At 37.0% G+C, this 21,340-nt stretch overlaps 1 protein-coding gene across 2 annotated transcripts in view; it reads left to right on the top strand.

Annotated features, from left to right (window-relative positions):
* Positions 1-7,035: 7,035 nt before the first annotated feature.
* LOC121380226 (sodium/calcium exchanger 2-like) overlaps positions 7,036-21,340 on the top strand; it is a 40,725-nt gene continuing 26,420 nt past the window's right edge. The window contains exons 1-2 of one of the 2 annotated variants that reach the window (XM_041509047.1): positions 7,036-7,711; positions 20,506-20,520. In XM_041509047.1, the coding sequence (XP_041364981.1) occupies positions 7,036-7,711; positions 20,506-20,520 (691 nt within the window). The remainder of the gene's footprint in view (positions 7,712-20,505; positions 20,521-21,340) is intronic. The other variant, XM_041509048.1, reaches the window with a different exon arrangement.

Raw genomic sequence — 21,340 nt, forward strand, 5'->3', positions numbered from 1 at the left:
CACGAACATGTCTGGTACCCCATTGAAACCTATTTTTCTTAGAAGAGAGAGAAAAATTATTAGTATTATTATTTTTATTTTTTTTTTTTTTAAATCCCCTAAACCCCCACCAAAAAAACCCCACTGTCCTTAACATGTTTATATCAATTCTATTTTCTAAACAGTTACGGAACAATTACAGTTAACATTCTGCATGCAGTCGATTATGGATTATATCATCGATCATCACATCACTAGATCCAAACCGATCGATTTTCAATTATATGGTCGATCACTGGATTATCACGAGAAGTGAGAATGGCATATAAACCAGCATTCTGAAAGTACTGCTAATGCAATACCTGTCCCCTACAGGGCCAGGGCACATTTAGTATTAAGGGTCATAACTGTGCAAAATCGGCAAATCGCCATGAAAATCAAACTTGATGTGTAATTGTACATGATAAACCTATACACAAACATTTAGCTCAGTAATATTGAGGCATTACGAAAACAAAACCCAAAAAACTATGGAACAGACGAAAAGGACAGACAAACAGACCGAATGACGGAGACGAAACCTATAGTCTCCTTCTGTTAGATGTTAGGGAACTAATAAGGGCTGCGTTCAGTACATATACTTTTTGTTTCGAACACTCGCTAATGATTCGACCGAGTCTCGCTAATGATTCGACCGAATCTCGCTAATGATTCGACCAATTCTCGCTAATGATTCGACCGAGTCTCGCTAATGATTGGAACGATTCTCGCTAATGATTCGACCGAGTGTCGCTAATGATTCGAACGAGTCTCGCTAATGATTCGAACGATTCTAGCTAATGATTCGACCTAATCTCGCTAATGATTCGAACGATTCTAGCTAATGATTCGACCGAGTCTCGCTAATGATTCAACCGAGTCTCGCTAATGATTCGACCGAGTCTCGCTAGCTATCACATTTATGCAGCACTAAGCGCCAAAACCATGCTATTTGTGGAGTCTGGAAATTTTTTTATTTTCCCCGGAGCCAGTGCTATAAAATCTATGTGTGTAACTAGTCAAACTGTACATATTCGATAGACGATTGCATATATAATACATTACCCAGTGGTGCAGTATATTTTTCCCACTAACAGTTATTACACCCACAGGCACGATAATAGTGCGATAATGTTCTGGCTGGTATTATCTCCACATCATTTTACGGACAATTTGGAGATGACGATTCTAGTAATTCTCTTTCGGGTTGGTTATTGTTTGTTATGTTATATGTAAACTTCTATACAAGTTTGCAGCCAATAGTATTTAATTAGAATCAATAGGTATGTTGCTGGTTTATTATTATTATGATGATTTTGTATTGTTGCTACTTTTGCTTTTTGTTAATATTAATTGATTTGTGTTCCTTCTTTATAGTAATATTGTGTGCGTGCGCGTGCGTGGTTTTTCTTTTCTTTTTTCTTTCTTTACTTTTTTATTTTACAATAAACGACTAATATTCTAAACAGGGCTCGAAATAGCGCCCTGTGAAAAGCAGTCCATTTCTGGACATAGCAGATGAAATAGACGTTCATCTGCTAAAACCACAATTTATAAAAAAAAAAAAAAAACAGTTTTATTTAACGACGCACTCAACACATTTTATTTACGGTTATATGGCGTCAGACATATGGTTAAGGACCACACGGATAGAGAGAGGAAACCCGCTGTCGCCACTTCATGGGCTACTCTTTTCGATTGGCAGCAAGGGATCTTTTATATGCACCATCCTACAGACAGGGTAGTACATACCACGGCGTTTGATATACCAGTTGTGGTGCACTGGCTGGAACGAGAAATGGCCCAATGGTCCCACCGACGGGGATCGATCCCAGACCGACAGCGCATCAAGCGAGCACTTTACCACTGGACTACGTCCCCCCCCCCCCCCCCCCCTCCCAATTTAAAAAAAATGTGGGTCCAGGTTGTCCAGCGATCCTACTTTTTCCTACTTTTTCTTAAAAATACCTAGTTTTTCCTACATTTTCTTAAAAATACCTAGTTTTCCTACTTTTTCTTAAAAATACCTACTTTTTCCTACTTTTTCTTAAATATACCTAGTTTTTTTTCTACTTTTTTATTTCAAAATACAGCGAATTGCTGTTAAAGTGTACATATTGCGTGTGCTATTATAAAAGTCAACAGTTATGGGATTTTAAAAATTATTTTTATTTTATTGATTTTTATTTTTATTTTTAATTTTTTTGCAGCAAGATATATATCCTACTTTGTGGCACTAGGTAATCTCAACATATTACATTTACACCCTGAAAGTCAAAGTGAGAAGAGTTTTTATTTCTGTTACTCAAATATTACTTTTGCCATGTCTAAAGTACACTGTAGTGTATTCCTCTAGTATAGAGTTGTAGCTCTACTATATAGCCCGGTCTCACCGGGCTTAAGTCGTGTTCACGATGGATTTCCGTTAAAAATACTCTGCGTTCAAGTTGAGATTTCGACAAAACCTTACCCTATCGCAGGCTATTCTGCGTTAGGAAGCAATCACTCTGCGAACAGTCTGCAACCGATCGGGGGGGGGGGGGGGGGGGGGATATACAAATTGGGGGAAAATGAATTTTCTAGTCTGCGTCTTATCTGCTAACAGTCTGTGTCCTGTCGCCGAACACTCAGCGAACACCTGGAAGAACCTGGAAAAAAATCAAATTATTTTGTTTATTCGCCGATCAAACGCAACCTGTTCTGAGACTTTCCGCAGACTAGTCTGCGAATGGCAATTTAACGCAGACTATTCTGCGAGTGGTAGGGGGTCAGTAGGCGGTGTATCTCAGATTAATCTGCGTCCTATCTACGTGGTCGATCCGATGTTTTTGTCGCAAGGAGGAAATGCTGCATGCAGCAAATCCTGCTTGCGTTAAAAAATCGTAGAATGGATTGTACACCGATCTATTCCTACTTAATCCTCGTTGCGTCCAAGTTGCGAACAGCCAAAAAGACATCGGAAACCCATCGTGAACACGACTTAAGCCCGGTGAGACCGGGCTAATACTGGGCCTGTACATGGGTTTATAGTTATTAGTCCCCTATCGGTTTAACCGGAAGGGACTATATAGGTTTCATCTCCATCCTTCTGTCTGTCTGTCTGTCGGTCTGTCCGTCTACCCCACATAGTTTTCCGTATGTTTGTTTTTTCTCAATGCCGTGAGATTTTAAAAAATAAATCTATAACGTGACCGTTATATAAGATTCTTATTTTGGATAGAACAGAAAATATAGGTACAAACTGAACACCACATAAAAACATTTTTAAATGTTTTCTCAGTAATACCACTTTTTGGATTTAACACATTCATTTTCCCAGTATGAGCATGCTTAACGTTGCTACGTACTGTTTCAGTCCTACTTTTGTCCTTTTTTTCCCAACTGTTGTCCTACTTTTCTATATTTTCATTCCTATCTTTGTCCTACTTTTTCATAAGGGTGTGTTGAACAGCCATATATTTTAATTACATAATACTCTAAAATACATCTCCAAGGTCTTAATTTTCCACACACTATACCAAACATTCACTTCGCCCTGTACTGTCTTATTTCCGACAATTGTTTTTATTTTTTACTTAGCAGGATGATATTGCTTTGCTAAGTTATTAAAAAAAAAATTAATAATAATTACGAGCAGGCCATACTTTACTTTATATTCCGAGCCCTGCTAGGTGCGTTCAAATTTAAATTGCAATCAATGAATTTCTTGGGTAAAATTGACGCTGATGCCAAGATCGAAACAGAGTTGCAGATAATATTATTAACAGTTATTCATCACCATATAATTCTCAAAGTACCTGCAATGTGTAACAGGTTGCTACTGTTACGCGGTACAATATTTATCATGTGTGCGTAGGTTGTGCGGTTAGTTTATTGCACATAAATACACAATGCAGTGTAACAGATGCGTTTGTAGTCTGGTCCGACAGTAAGCGATTACCAAGCTTCAGCTAATGGTTTCAGCTAAAGCTGTTTGGTGCTGTGTTTGAGTGAGTCGGGTCTGTATTATTCTAATTGTGTGTACATGTGTGCGTGCGTGCATGTGTACATGTACATATGTGTTTGAGAGAGAGAGAGAGAGAGAGAGAGAGAGAGACAGAGAGACAGAGAGAGACACTGACAATTATTGGTCGAGAAAGGGAGAGAGAAAGACATTAATTGAGACAGATAGAATCAGAGACTAAAAGTTAAAGTTTGTTTTGTTTAACGACATCACTAGAGCACGTTGATTTATGAATCATCAGCTATTGGACGTCAAACATCTCGTAATTTTTACACGTAATCTGATAGGAAACCCTCTACATTTTTTGCATTAGTAACAAGTGATATTTTAATGCACTTTCCCCCCACAGACAGGATAGCCCATACCGCAGTATATGATATATCAGTCGTGTGCATCTGGTTGGGATGAGGAAAACCCACTCAGAGAATGGGTCTACTGATGTGGTTCGATCCTACGACTCGAGAACGTCAGGCGAGCGCTCTATCGACGGAGTTAGATTCCACCCCACACACCCCGAAACAGACGGGAAAAGACGGACTGATTCCGAGCGAGATTTAGCTCAGGGCGGAATTTAGCTCAGTCCGGTGAGAGCTCCCCTGAGGTGCTTGCGTCGCAGGATCGAACCACCTCAGTGGATCCATTCAGCTCATTGGGTTTTGTCTCGTTCCAACCAGTGCACCACAGCTGGTATATTGTGATTTCCTGTCTGTGGGAAAGTGCATATAAAAGATCCCTTGCTGCTAATGGAAAATTGTAGCGGGTTTCCTCTTTTGACTGCGAGTCAGAATTACCAAATGTTTGACATCCATTAATCAATGTGCTCTAGTGGTGTCGTTAAACAAAACAAAAATTTATCTTTGAACTGTTAGATGGAAACATTTATAATGGCTACAAAGTCAGGAATCCGCGCTTTGTCATAATACTGTGCTATTAATTTCAGTTTTGTTTGCCGTAAGAAGAAAAGTACGGTAAAAGTGTTTTGGAAATAACAAAAACATACTATTGTGCAATTTACAAATCAGTCGGCTCAGAAATAAATAACTTGTAGTAAATTTGATAGAATGAAAAAAGGTGTTCCCTGTGGGACGGACTATAGGAGCACTGCGTAAGAATATGTCATTGACTGAAGACGACATAGAAACGATACCGTGCTGATTTATCAAGAGTTATAATTCACCTCACCTGTGAGACTATTGCAATTATTATGTTGCTCTAGCCTTAAAATCCATACTTACCCACTAACAAATTATATCGTTATTTATTGATGCAAATCTACATTCCTGAAAAAAATAATGTGTCTCGACTCTAGCGGGCCTCATCTCCATTATGTTTCAGGAATGGAGAGTTACTCGACCAGTTTTGATGAATATGCGGTCGTGTCCACTGAACGAGTAAAGTTTTCCCTCGTGAACCTACTATTGTCCTGTTTTATCATACAGCGAGGTACGGAAGTCACATTAAATGATTACATGAGTTGTTGATACGTCAGAGGGGAAATGCCATTAGTCAATATGTTTTGAAGTTGGTATGAGTTATTACGTCAGATGGGAAATTCCATTAGTCAATATGTTTTGAAGTTGATTTTAAACCTCCAGGGTTCCGTTTTACAAAGCAATCTTAGCGCTAAGATCACTTTTAAGTACATACGGTTGTTAGGCACTTGTTGATTTTAGCGCTAAGATCGTTTTGTAAAATGGGACCCTGGGTCATAACTCCATCCATTATTTCCACTTGCAAAGTAATCAGTGTCTGTAGCTCAGTGTCAAACATCCACGGCAATATAGGTCTACCTGTTGCTGTTTTTTCTATTTACAAAAAGAATAAGAAACATCAGGTTGTCATTCCACAAAAACCTGTTATGTCTGCTCGTGCAATATTAGTGGTGAGCTGAAAAATATTTTAGACTCCTTTGGGCGGGTCAAGGATTCACTTAAGGGATAGCGAGGCATTCTGACTGGGAAATTGGTACTCAATATAAACAATGGTCAACGGACAATATTGACGGGGTAGGCGGTCCCTGAAATCAAATAAGGAATGATTCTCCGTAGGACACCAGCATGAGTCATGCTAAGGACGTTCATCTACCATCAGTAATGTCGATGAGACACGTGTAAGCCGCTAATTCAGATATGAGATTAACATTATATGATGATTGGCTTTCCTTGTCTTGCCTTGCCTTGCCTTGCTTTGCCTTGCCTTACCGTGCCTTGCCTTGCCTTGGCTTGCGTTGACTTCACTTGCTTTGCCTTGCCTTGCCTTGCCTTGCCTTGCCTTGCCTTGCGTTGAATTTGCCTTGCTTTGTCATGCCTTGGCTTGCCGTGCCGTGCTGTGCAGTGCCGTGCCGTGCTTTGTCTAACTCGTCATAAGCTCAATGCTTTTAAAATATAGTTTGAACGTAAACTCCTATTGTACCCCTTCCAAATTTTATTTTATCTAAGCAGGCCCTTATAAGACTGAAAACCTGAGCTACGGTCAGGTGTTCTTCAAAACAGTTTGATGTAAAACGATCATAGTCATATAAAATTTACACTTTACTCTTTGTCAGATTCAGTGACAGCCTTTCACTGAAAGTTTTATAAGCACCAGATGTTATAGATACACTATTATCTCTTTTCAGAATTACGGCAATGACGTATGAATGGTTGGAAGGTGATGTGCATAATCTATGAACACAAGTCACCAATTCGACGAGAAATGTTATACAGGAAAGACACAGAAAGATAATTCAAGGTTCATCTGTAGGTATTCTTCACTGATGCATTTCTGTTAACTGATCTCTCCGAATTCGATGAAATACTTCATCTGAAATAACAATGACTGTTGACTAAAATAAATCCACGGGACATATGAAGAAATTTAATTCCACATTTCAACTTGGTTGACTTGCTCATGACGAGCTTATTGAACATAAATTCATAGGAAACATATATAATTTATAAATATTTATATATATATATATATATATATATATATATATATATATATATTGGAATCTCAACTGGACATCGTTCAATATGAACATCAACAACTATACGTGCTCCGACAAGGGGCTCGTGTTCCCGGTGATCAACGAATACACGTGGCACGTGGGCGTCCGCGCGACCTTCTATCTCGTCTTCATGCTGTGGTGCTTCCTCGGCATCGCCATCGTCTCCGACATGTTCATGTGCGGCATCGAGCGCATCACGAGTAAGACGCGCCACATCACGGTGCCCAGCGCCACGGAGAAGGACAGCGTCGAGGTGATCGAAGTCAAGGTCTGGAATGACACCGTGGCCAACCTCAGCCTGCTGGCGTTCGGCACCAGCGCTCCGGAGATCCTCTTGTCCGTCATAGAGATCTGTGGCAAAGGCTTCAAGGCCGGGGACCTCGGGCCGGGCACGATCGTCGGGTCCGCCGCTTTCAACCTGCTGGTCATCACTGCTGTATGCATTTTCGCCATACCAAATGGCGAGGTGAGGAGAATTAAGAACATCCAGGTGTACGGTGTGACGTCATTCTCGAGCATGTTCGCCTATATCTGGATGTTGATCATATTGATTGTTAGTAGCCCCGGCGTGATAGAGATTTGGGAGGCCTCCGTGACGTTGTGTCTCTTCCCCGTGTTAATCGTCGTCGCTTTTGCCATGGATAAAGGATGTTTATCGTGTAGGAAAAACAAGACTTCCACTGAAGTTGAGATAGGTCTAGGTTGGTATACGTTTTCAAAGCTTTGTTATCCATTTTGCGGGGTCTTTTGGGCTTTTATGTCTCTTTCTTTCTATTTATAGATGTAGAGCTAATGCCAGGCTGTGCCTTAAATAACATGCGCAAAAAAAGAGAAGAAAAAAAAAGAAGCAAAAAAAAAAAAAAAAAACCAAAACCAAACAAAACAAACAAACAAAACTCCCAAAAACACAAACAAACAACAACATCAGATCACAGTAATATAGTGTCTTCTCCAGTTAAAAAACAAAGGCAGCTGTAAACCAAATATGGCACTTGTTCGCATTTTTCGAGATGAAGATCAGTCTCTCTTGCTGCCATCCGGCGCTAGGTGTGGCCTTGAGAACACTGAGTATCCTCTGACTGTAACTTTGCTAAGTGCATGTCCAGGTCGATGTAATGATAGTCCAAAATGAAAACACACAATTTATAGCAAACATCTGGTGAGCAAAGATAATCGTTCTAATACACTCTGACGAATATTAATGTGTGACGCCCAATTTCTAACATGTGAATATTCATGAGTTTGACGTCTATACAATTTCTAGCAACCAGCTGGTAGGCAATAATCGTTCTAATACACTAATGTAAATTACTAATATTCACCAGTTTGTCATATAGACCGCATGTTATTGATCAGTTTTATTGTAACACTTGTTTTATAAGCACACGCAAAAAATAAACCTTTACAGCTGTCCAGGGCTATTTATACTAGGTTAATACTACCAGCTGTCACGACGAAGTTGATCAACTCGCCAATCTCATGACTTCTACGACTCTCCAGTTGCTAGTCTGAGCGCTCTTACAACTCTATTGTCGTTTACAACTCCTACGACCGATTAGTTGTTAATCAGGGTCCCCTTCCACGAAACGATCTTAGCCCTAAGATCATCGTATGTGCATAACTACCTTATGCCCTTAAGATGATCTTAGCGCTAAGATCGCTTCGTGGAACGGGGCCCTCAGCGCACCAGTCGTAAGTTGGGAGTGAGGGAAATTACAACGTAACTGTCGAGTTGGCCGACTCAGTCATTACAGTTGCCTAGGATTAGACTAGCACCTGCTGGGTCTACTATGCCTTGTAGGATCTGCGCTTGTCAGCACCTCGGGAAAAGGCGACGACACACGATACGAGTACCTCGTACGAGAATAGCCGAAAGAACAGTCGGTTGTGACAAGACAGACATTACGATTTCACCCGAATCATCTGTCGACTATTCTCACACCGTCTGACGTCGCCTTAAATGTTAAATGTTACGAGAGAACCCGAGGATCATCGAAGTAAATAAAGTCAAATTTCGGCAAATGTAACAATATAGTAATAATTAAAAAAATGCTTTCATTATTCAAGCAATTGACCCACGCGGGTATAGGTTCATAGGATACTTGAGCTAGATGTAGAATTTCAGCTCTGTAAGTCAACTGAAAATATACTGCTCAGACATACAAGTTCTAGTCTGTGCTTGGACAAAATACTCGGGCATAATATGATTGTAATTAAACTTCTCAAAATATATTTAATTCCACCCACCCACTCACCCATCCATCCATCCATCCATCCATCCGTTCCGGTACATCCAGCAAGCAGTGGGAACGGATTCAGTGGTGGAACACTGACTTAATTTTGCGATGGGTCGTAAGATCGATCTGTCATACGTGGACTTTTCAAACGACGGATGTTTGAACGACTCTAACCCTAGCCCTAGCCCTATCCTAATCCCAGTCCTAGCCCTAGCCCTATCCTAATCCCAGTCCAGGCCTAGCCTTAACCATAACATTATCCATATCCGGTAAAATATCTGTAACTCTAACACTACCGTCTGTGTGCTGTCCTGTTTTACTTCAGCTCTCTCTCTCTCTCTCTCTCTCTCTCTCTCTCTCTCTCTCTCTCTCTCTCTCTCTCTCTCTCTCTCTCTCTCTCTCTCTGTGTGTGTGTCTCTGTTTCTTTTCTCTCTTCTTTCTCTCCCACCCTCTTTCTATGGATAAAATGTTCAATCAATCTGAACATATTTAGTCTAACAATACTCTTTATGTATATATATATATATATATATATATATATATATATATATATATATATATATATATATATATATATATAATGTTATTTATGTTCAACATTATCTGTAAGATAGTGATTCAGGGCCCCATCCCTGACACTATCAACATTTCTGGGCTAATAAAAAAAAAAAAAAAAAAAAAAAAAAAATAAAAATGTATCAGCCAAAGGCCCGGCTACATTAGTGGTTCGATCCACACGGGTTAGTTTCCGCTCCAGCCAGTTTACTCCATAACTGATCATTTGAGGGCAGTAACTAACATTAAAACTTCGGTAAATTTGATGCAGTTTATAAAATGTCCACGGCAAAAAAAGAAAGAAAAAACTGTTAAAAAATAAAAATCGAATATAGTACACAAGCAATTGCAGGGGATCCAGAAGGGTGCAGGTTTTTTAATGACCCAGAACGATTTATAAATCCATTCGTCACCATGGATCACCCACTCCTAAGAAATTCAAAAAGGTTTCCTTTAAGAAAAAGGTTATGGCTTCAGATTTATGGCATACTGCTGGTCGATTACGTTCATAAACGTATGCCGATAAACTGGGATTTCTATGCAAATTGTAAAATACTGCGAGATGTTATTACAATAATAACTTCCACAGAAGGCTCTTTTTACATGGCAGTGCGCCAGGTTATGCAATTCAGGTTTTTATTTCTGCACCAGTTGAATGTGACTCAAAGTTACTCCCCTCCCCCAACCTTCCTTATACGCCTGGCCTTTCACCCTTATATTTGTTTCGTCGTGAATATCCTAATCTGAAAGCAGTTACAGAGAAGAACATTTTGGCTCCAAGGATGACATCATAGCATCAACACTTCTGATTTCTCAAGATAAAAACATTATCTTCTGTCCGACGGCCAGCCACTGGCGATGCTAGAGACTGGGCGTGGGCTAGACGTGCCTGAACCTTTTTTAGATATAGGCATGTTAAAGGGACATACCCTAGTTTCAACCCGTGAAAATTAACACTAAGTTTAGTTAATCTACAAACCTGTAACACATTTGGATAAAGTTACAATTGAATGAAACATAAGTCTGTGAATTTAAAATTAGACTAAAACTCCACTCCATAACTGTTACTTCTCAGACGCACGTGCGTTTTCAAAAATGCATTTTGTGATATTAAAAACACCAATATGACCAAAAACACTTGGAATGTATGGAAATTGATAATCTAAGCAGTAAAATCTAAGTAAAGTATGATTTAAGTTATCAAAAACGGTTATAATAGTCAAAAATATGCGTTAGTGTTTAAAAACTAGGGTATGCCCCTTTAATAAAGTTTCCTAATCCCAAAACGTTCTATGAGTAGGGATAGATTAGCGAAATCAGAGCAGCACAGGGTTAAATGCATTGGTCATGACGTACATACACTTGCTTAAATATAAAGTTTAGCAAATCCAATGTTTCTAGCCAACCTGTAGTTTTATCATTTTATGTGAATTATAAATAGAAACGGTACGTGCCTTGGAAATTAGGTCAGTAATTTTAAGGAAAGCGTCACATAAAGCGGATTTGTTTTTGTTGATGGCTATGTGTGTGTTTTCGCGGGTTTTGTTGTGGGTTTTTTGTTGTGGTTTTTTTTTTTCGTTTTTTTTTTTTTTCGGTTTTGTTTTGTTTTGTTTCGTTTTTTGTTTGTTTGGGGGGGGGGGATTTGGGGTGGTGGTAGTTGTCTATTGTTTGTTTGTTTGTGCAACGGCACTTCAATAAGTAAGTGTCTTTCAAAATAGCTCACCAAATCAACAGAGTATCATGGCAATACATATATTGTTATAAATTGGTTAATTTGAAGAAGTTTGTTTTGTTTGGTAATTTTGATCCGTAATCTTAGAGAGGAAACCCGCTACATTTTTTTTCATTAGTGGCAAAGGATTTTTTTATATGCACTATCCCACAGACAGGATAGCACATGCCACGGCCTTTGATATACCAGTTGTGGTGCACTGGCTGGAACGAGAGATTTGTACCCAATAACTAAAATGCTCTTTACGTTGGATTTTTGGTGCACGAAATAAAGCTAATCTAGCCACAACGTGTTTACTAATTATACGGTTGCCACGGTAACAGAAAAAGTGAAAATATATCAAAGAAAGATAAATTTGTGTTTTCTTTTATCAATTACAATGATGTAAGGTGGTGTCCCCCCCCCCCCCCCCCCTTCTTGGTATTTAAAAAAACACATTTTCTTTTCAAGAATTTTAAAACTGCCTGCAGGAATAAGAACTTCGTGAAACGTTTCATCGTTAATAGATAAAAGCAAAATAAATAATATTTAATTAGTTTATTATCAAAGGTTCTTTCAAGAGTAATGAACTAATCATGAAGTCACCAAGATCATTGTCAAGTCATTTTATATTTATGGTTGAAGTTAATGATGTATATATATATATATATATATATATATATATATATATATATATTGCATGAAATGTTATTATATTTTTGTTTGTTATCAAAAGAATGTCTCGACAGATAAGATTGATCTTCCTGCGTATGTGGCAAAAAAGAAGATGATTTATCATGGTCATTTCTTAAAAGCTTCGGCTAAAATAAAACAGAAGAAGAAACGCTTTTAGCTCCACTTTGGACTTGTAACAACGGAGAGTATATGTCACCAACACCAACTATCACAATGCCATTTCGTTTTAAAGTTTATGATGGCAGTGAAATAATGTTTTCACTTCCTAAAACTCAAGAGAAATCAAAGTCCAGTTTATTACAACATTAATTCGATTTTAAGTGGAAGTAATACATACTTATTCGTTTAACCATACTACTCTGAATTAAGCAATTCACATTTGAATGTTGTATACCATGATATATTACAACCAGAGGAACAAATCGATGTAGTTAAAAATCATCTATGGTTATCGACAAGTCATAATTATACAAATAGAAGTTAAACTTTTGTCCTGTTGCTTTGGTTATTGATCTTTAATTAATCACTTTCACTGGGGGGTTTTGGTAACCAAGGGGAACGCCAAGATTGACTGCGGGCTTGTTTACCGTAATTCGAGGAAGTGTCTTACATTACCACATTAAATTGTCAGACGTCATTTATCTTGTGAGCAAAGGTAATGGCGTAACAGCGACAGACCGATTGATGGGCGTTGGAATTAATTGTGTTTGAACAACCGATAATGATGGATTACGAATAATTCAATAGCACCGTCACTCCATTGATACTCCCAAAACCTTTTAATTAATAAACGTGGACGAAATACTCTTTTCTTTCTTTACTTAACTCAAACACGAATGCAAATTTAATGTCGCCTGAATGCCATTGTCTGTCGCAGAATGAACTTCTTTAACAGGATTTACGACAGTAAATAACTATTTACTTGTTTATATGATCTCCATAGATACGCACTGTGGAGTGTAACCTTAGTTTTAACCCTTTGTTTAAACCCTTTTAACTTCTTAAATAAAGTTTATTTAACCATCAATTAAGTATTTTTAGCTAATCATCTGTATAAACGTTTTTAACTTTTAAAACTTTTTTTTTTAAAACACTCCCCCACCCCTCTCGTTCCGAGTAGTTTCTGGCTCTAGTCAGAAATCGTGCTCGAAACGAGCGTGCTTGAACATTAAATTGATATAAGCACGTTAATTCCCAATATCTGGCCTGACAGTCATTTGTGGGCATACATACATACATACATACGTAACCTTGGGGCCAAAACGTACCGAAGTTGGGTCTGGGTTTGGCGAGTATGGTTCCACTGAAAAACAAAACGAAATGAATCGAATGTAACCGCGTTTATGATAGTGTCACCTACAGATTTCATTTAGGATACATACATACATACATATATTTGGCGAGTATGGTTCCACTCAAAAACGAAACGAAATGAATCGAATGTAACCGCGTATATGATAGTGTCACCTACATATTTCATTTAGGATACATACAGACATACATACAGACATACATACATATATATATATATATATATATATATATATATATATATATATATATATATATATATATATATATATATATATATAATATTATTATATATATATATATATATAAATTATTGTGGAATTCCTTTAAGTTTTGTTGGTGTTGATAGAAAAAAAAAACATTTATCAAATACGAACGTGGATTCTAAAGATATATGAACGCAGAGCCAGACGTCAGAATAAACCAAACATGGCCACAGACGCCAGGCCCAGACCGAGAATCGGTGTGTTTTGGGCCTTAGGCAGTGAATTATTGCAACTTCACACACTTTAAAAACTTTTTAAAAATAAAATAATAAGAAAAATAATGAAAACAATAAAAGAAAGATAAACCTTAGAAAGGCTGGGGATTTCGTTGACACAGTCATACAAACTTATGTCCTTCGATGATCGACTAGCATAATCATAGTATGTTGATGAATAGTTTCTGTTTGCAGGTTTCGTACCATTTTGCAAATATGAAGAATAAAGAGTCAATTTAGTTTTGTTATTTTTGTCAAGAGTGGGTAGTAACAGTTGCGTACACAGTCCCTTTATAACCGGGGGCCTGGTGGCAGACACCCTAGCCGCCACACATCCCCCACCCCCAACCCCTGAGAACGAAAATTTACATGTGTGTTTATTTGTTGGAGGGGGGGGGGGGGTCATAATCTATATAAATAAAAATATTGCTGGTGTGTCCCACCCTAGAGGCTGTGACCCACTCAATAGACATTGTGCCCCCTCTCTCCCAACAACAGATATCCTTCCTACAGGCCTGCATGGTACACGGTTATACCATTGATATGCTATATTGAAAGTGGCGCAGTGAGATCAGTTTCGGTGAACATAAGCATTCGGTTTTAAAGTATGTGAAGGAAAGTCCACATTTATGGCACTTTACTTCATTCATAAGTTTACGAGATTTTTTTTGATTTTTTTTCAGCTACGTTCATTTTGGGTGATTTAGGCTGTTGTTAGATTCGTTCATTTCCAGCGATTGTAAATGAATGTAATTAATTGTATTACATTTGTTTGTTGAATGGTTGCAATAGATAATGTTATTTTATTCTTTGAACCCAGTTTATAGCCGCCGGTACAATTATAAAATTCTTTGACAAAAATTGTATTGTCTTCTGTGATGCTTTGAAAGGTCAGGTTAGTACCGGAAATAGCAGTTGCTTCAAAACAAATACAGTAAAGCAAAGCTAATTTCAAAACATAAGTGTAGCAGTACTGATCGATATGTGTGTGTGTGTGTGTGTGTGTGTGTGTGATTTACACCATTTGAGTTGGAGCACCTGTCTGTTCCTTTGTACATCACCCGGGGGTCCTCATTTGGTGCATTTTCATCATCTTCAGCTCTGATCAACAAACATGTTGCCATGATGCCGTCTTGTGTTGACAATTCACGTTACAGAAAATTTGGTGTCAGAAGTAACGTGGATTTGTCTACACAAGACGGCATCAGGGCAACGTGTTTATTGATCAGAGTTGAAGATGACGAAAATGCACCAAATGTTGACCTGAAACGGAATAGAGTACAATATTTTGGTCTCGTCTCTTAAACAAAATATGTTCTCTCATTGAACTTTCCATCATTATATGAGATGAAAATATATTCCATTACTCGTATTGTATGATAGTTCAATAATCATATTAAAACAATGTTCTGTGCATTTTACATTGAAGCCTCGACAACTTACTGACAAGTACAGGTAAAGATATTACACACTGTAAATTATCAGACACGCACAGCTCCAATGCAAACTCTTTGAACAGCTAAATGTTTTAATAACCATTTATATTATGCCAATATATATATGTTTAATAATTTTATTATGTTAATATCTGATAAAACCGTTTAGCATGATAACCATGACTATTTTGAATACAAATTAAAACAAAATACTGGGTCAACAACTCTTTATCACCCAACTCACCCCCGGGTGATGCATAAAGGAACAGACAAGTGCTCCAACTCAATTGTTTTGTCATACATTTCAGTTAAATCTAAGCTACAAGTAATAAGGTATTTGTTTGCTGCCTATACCCAAAGAATCTTTGTTGTGCTAATGGAAGGTCATACCCATCCCCAAAACGTTGTTGTTGTTCTTCTTCTGCGTTCAGTTTCTTTAAGCTCCTTGAATTCAGATCGTGAGTTTTACTGCCTCCATGAACTCCACAGTCAGCAGCAGGTCGTATCTTTTGCCCCAAAGTTTTTCCCCGATTGTTCAATGTCCAGAATATCTTTTCTGGATACTCCCTAATGACAGTGTCTCTCGCTAATATTTCTTGGCGTGCCCGTCCACCAAGATTATCACAAATGAGAACAGCAAAATCTTTGTCTACTAATTTACGTGATCTGGCCTGGCACTGTAAGTCACCAATCTAGTCTTTCAAAGTTGGATCCCTAAACTGCTGAATATGTCTACCAGTGGTAAGCATTGATGGCTTTTCTGTTCTAGACTGCAACCTAAACTCTTGCTCAATTAATGTAAGTTTTAATAACTGTAGCTCTTGGAATAATGTTTCAACTTGTTGTTGTGCTGATGTAGAAGCCGCCATCTATTCAGCTTGTTCTTCTCTACCCATAGCTGTTATCTGCTAGTCAACCTGGAGGTCATCTTTCTGTCTGGTCATACTGCCCATCTGGTTGCCCATCCGGCTGTCCCTCCGGTTAAGAATCCGGTTGTAGCAATCCCACTCCTGACACCAAATATTCTGTAACGTGGATTGTCAACACAAGACGGCATCATGGCAACATGGTTATTAATCAGAGTTGAAGATGACGAAAATGCACCAAAATGATGACCCCCGGGTGGTGTGCAAAGGAACAGACAGGTGCTCCAACTCAATTGGTGTAAATCACACGCACGCACGCACGCACGCACGCACGCACACACACACGCACGCATATCGATCAGTTCTGCGAGACTTATGTTTTGAAATTAGTTTTGCTTTACTCTATTTGTTTTGAAGCAGCTGCCATTTCCGATACTATACTGACCTTTCAAAGCATCACTGTAGACAATTAACTTCTTGTCAAAGAATTTTATAATTGTACCGGCGGCTATACACTGGGTTCAAAGCATAAAATAACATTATCTGTTGCAACCATTTAACAAACAAATGTAATATAATTAATTATGTTCATTTACAATCGCCAGAAATTAACAATCTAAAAATAGCCCAAATCACTCAGAATGAACGTTGCTAAAAACAAATGAGAAAATCTCGTAAACTTATGAATGAAGTAAAGTGCCATAAATGTGGACTATCCTTCACAAGTATATCAATTTTTATAAACAGACAGTTGTTATCCAAATAGCTACCTTTTTATTAGTATTTCTTCGCTTCAGGTGAGCACTAAACTGGCTGCTTTGTAGTATAATTTCCCACACGTGCGCCAAGAACTATAGCATGCATCAGACGTAAATATTGTTGTGACCTGTTTTGGTGAGTGAAATGTTTTGTGGTGTAGTTTACAGCCAGAACTTTCTGAAACTAAACTTTTCAGTGTTTTATCAAAACTTGTATCTTGTTTAACTAAACATGTACTTATGATAATTTATAAAAATTGTTTAAAATATTTTAAGGCAAATTACAAAATGGAGTCCCAGTGAACCAATGTTAAAAGAGAACATTTAAAACAAATGAATATATCAATTATGTTGTCTTGGAATTGTGTTATCAATTGAGCAAATTAATTGTTAAAATGGTACAATTGTTTAGTTAAAAAAATTAAGATGCATTCAGACTTTTAATAAATATATAAACAAACATCCAGAAAAAATATTTATGTTAAAACCTATAAAGACCATATATATTTGGCATGTATCTGTAAAGAGAATTTTGCCACCAGACGTCGTGACAATCACGTGACTTCAATAACTATCCTACAAAAATGTTGTTTTGTTTTTGTTTGGTTTTGTGTTGTTGTTTTTGTAATTAATTTCAGTTTGTTTGACGTAAGAAGAAATGTTTAAATTGAAGTTTTCTTTCAAATTATAGACTTTAAAAATCATAGAAAAAAGGTATTAAGAAATGTGCCGTGTCTATCTGTGGGTTAAGTTAAATCTTGCTTTCTTTTTTTTTTCTTTTTCTATTTTTTTTTTTTTTTGCTCCTTTTAATTTCATTTTTTACGAACATTTCTGTGAATGTGACAGACATTAATTTTGTTTACTTTCAATCCCCACGCAAAAGTCAATGACGTCAGAAATTGTCTAATGTACGTATTGTTGCGCGTAATCGACGCACCCGCCGAAATAGGTCCCTCGCCGAAACAGGGCGACGTACGAAAATAAATGTACCGCATTCACGAGTGGGTCAAATCCAATCTTGCTTTTCTTTTCTCGTTGTAAACCCATTGGTACGAACATGTCTGTGAATGTGCGGACATTTGTTTACTTTCCCTACGCAAAAGTCAACGATGTCAGAAATAACCAAATAAATTACCAAATGTACATACTGTAACGTTCCACACAATCGAAGCATACGTTTTCTATCATTATAGTATTAGTGCCAGACCTATGGTTTTCACACAACATGAACATTAAAAAATATATATACAGAGAAACGTCTCAAAACCGGACCCTCAGTAAACCGGAATTTCCTCAAAAACGGAAAAAATTTCATGGTCCATTTTTAAATATCTGTACAGAAGAGAACCTCTCTAAACTGGATACCTCTTAAAACCAGACTTTTTACTTGGTCCTGAAGGTGTCTGGTTTAGAGGAGTTTCATTGTACTTGTTACTCATTGGAATCCTAAATATACTTAAGGGAGTGTAATTTGAAATACGGATGAACATTAATTACTTAGTTTTTGAAATACTGTATTCATTATAATTTTGAAATACAATACATATTGGTTGGGTATTTACAGTGATGTTTTAGCTTCTAGGCAAGCTACTCTTGATTGGGTCATTAAGCTTATTCATAAAGTAGAGGATCTTAGCTTTCTTAGAAAGATAAGTAATACTGGAGGTAGAACCCCCCACTCCCACTCCAGATTTCTCTCCTTCCCAGATGAGCATATATAGCCTGTGGGAAATATTCACATTCAATATGAGTAGTCGATCCAGGCATTTCAATTAGTGTGTCTGTTGAACTTAATTGGATGCAAGCACACATATAAATTGCCATCATCATCATTATCATCAACATCAACATCATCATCATCATCAACATCATCATCATCATCATCATCATCATCATCATCATAAAACAGACCATAAGGGCCTCTACTATAGTCCTTCCCACATTTTTTTCATACTATGGAATTTACTACAAGTTATTTATTTCTGAGCTGATTGTTTTCTAAATTGCACACAAAAATGGTATATTTTAGTTATTTACAAAACACTTACTTTTTTTTTTTTATGTCAAACCAAACTGAAATTATTTTAAAAAACCAAACATTTTTTGTAGGAGGATGGGATGGACTATAGGTGGTTATGGCTTTTGAAATTAGATCTTGCATAGTATCATGTGGTTTCACAAATGTAAATGGCATTTCTCTTTATATCATCTTATCTAAAAAAAAAATTAAAAAAAATGTATTAATTAATTTCCAAGATTTTAGGGTATGTAATTTTACTCTCCGTACCCTCAGGCAGAAACCCTGCATCATCAACATCATCATCATCATCATCATCATCATTGTCATCATGGACGTCATAGCTGTTTGCTCTTTACTTAAGCAGAAGTAATGTCTTCTGTTCACCCTGGCCTCTTGGTCCATGATTTTCACCACTGGATAACATCTTGTCACGTCATTGGATAATAACCGTCTCGTAATGTGTCATCATACACACGCTTTATGAGCCAGCTGTGTCAATGTTATTATAATAGATATGTTGTTTGCATGCACAGCGCTATTCTCCATACGCAAATTTATTATGTATTGTTAAGTCATCAATTAAGAAGAAAACATGGGGAAAAAAAAGAGTGAAAAATAAGTCCCCAAAGAAAACTTTACTTGTGGTATTGTCAGAATTGTGATAAAGAGTGGTGTGTTTATACTGCTATGGCTGTGTGAAGTGAATGTGTCCCTTTTGGATCTATCTCTCTCTCTCTCTCTCTCTCTCTCTCTCTCTCTCTCTCTCTCTCTCTCTCTCTCTCTCTCTCTCTCTCTCTCTCTCTCTCTCAATCTCAATCTCAATACTTTGACAGTGACTAATTGCCATTTGAAAGTTGTATTAACTTAAAATTTGTTCCACTTATTGTGACCATGTATTATTATGCCTTAGCCCTTGTGAAATGTAGAGGGGTGTACAGGTTTACTATTAAACCTGTATATATAAATGTATACTGCCCAAATTTACATTAAGAACAGTACAGATGAAACATACAAAGAAATATCCATGTTTTAGAAACATTTAGAGTGCTGAGCAGTATATTTAAGTTGCTGAATTTGCTTGTTTGTCTTAATGTTCTTATTTCTTAATTGTATATATATACACACATATATACAGTGAAACCTCACCAGACTGGACCCTCTGTAAACCAAACAATTGTCTTAGTCCCAAGGGTGTCCGGTTTAGAGGGGGTTTCACTGTATGTGTATGTGTATATGTATATATATATAGCATGTTACTAACTTTAACTAACAGTATTACTTAACATGTCAGAATGGTTGTTATTTTCAGGTCTTTTTATTATAATTATTTTATTTTAAAGATTGTTTTGTGGGGTTTTTTTTCATTGCAGCATGTTACTATATTCACTAACATTTACATTTATATTAACATTCCCATTAACAGGGATGAAGAAGGAGCGTAAGTAGCATGTTAAATGTGCAGTTTTTTGAGTGTAGTTTGATGTGGACATGCCTACAGTATAGATCATTTGCTTGCCAGATAAGGGTTGAAAGTGCAAACATCAAATGAATGTAAATAGAATCATTCCAATCATTAAAATGATAGTGAAAGTATTGAACATTTGGTAATTTTTGTTAGGTGGAGGGATAGCTGATAAAGTTACTAATTAGAAAAGAATGACCATTTTATGGATCATGTCACCAGCATAATAATTTTTACCATTGATCTCAACTTGTTTTCAGTATATTAGTAATATTCTAAGCAATATTATATGTATACTGGAATGGAAACCTGAAAACGTTAGTATGGACAAGGTTAAGCTGTTGTTCCCCAATTAAATAACCAAATCTGAATTATAGTTAATTTTAAACTTGAATTAGGACAGATTTTCCGACTAAATTGGTCATAATTTTTATTATTTTTTATTATTAATAATTTATTTTTTATTTATTGTTTTATTTTTTTATCTAGCTAAAACCTTGTGGTGACCTGCTGTTAATGTGTTCAAACAACAGACATGCAGGTTGCCTTTTATAGATGAATATTTTAAAAATAATTTTGACTATAAATATTACATCCTTGATCTATATACACAAACAATGTAGAGCTTGTGTACTGAAACTAGAATGTAGTAATGAGCAAGCAGTATTGCCATCAACATGGGCTGAAGTAAAACTATTGCTATTATCAGTGCTTGCAAGTAAGTTATTCAAGAATGTCATAAATATTATTGGACTTAAAACAGATCCCTGTCTCATACCAACATTAGATGTAAACT

The sequence above is a fragment of the Gigantopelta aegis genome, chromosome 8 (assembly GCF_016097555.1).
Source record: "Gigantopelta aegis isolate Gae_Host chromosome 8, Gae_host_genome, whole genome shotgun sequence".
NCBI classification, from domain to species: Eukaryota; Metazoa; Mollusca; class Gastropoda; order Neomphalida; family Peltospiridae; genus Gigantopelta; species Gigantopelta aegis.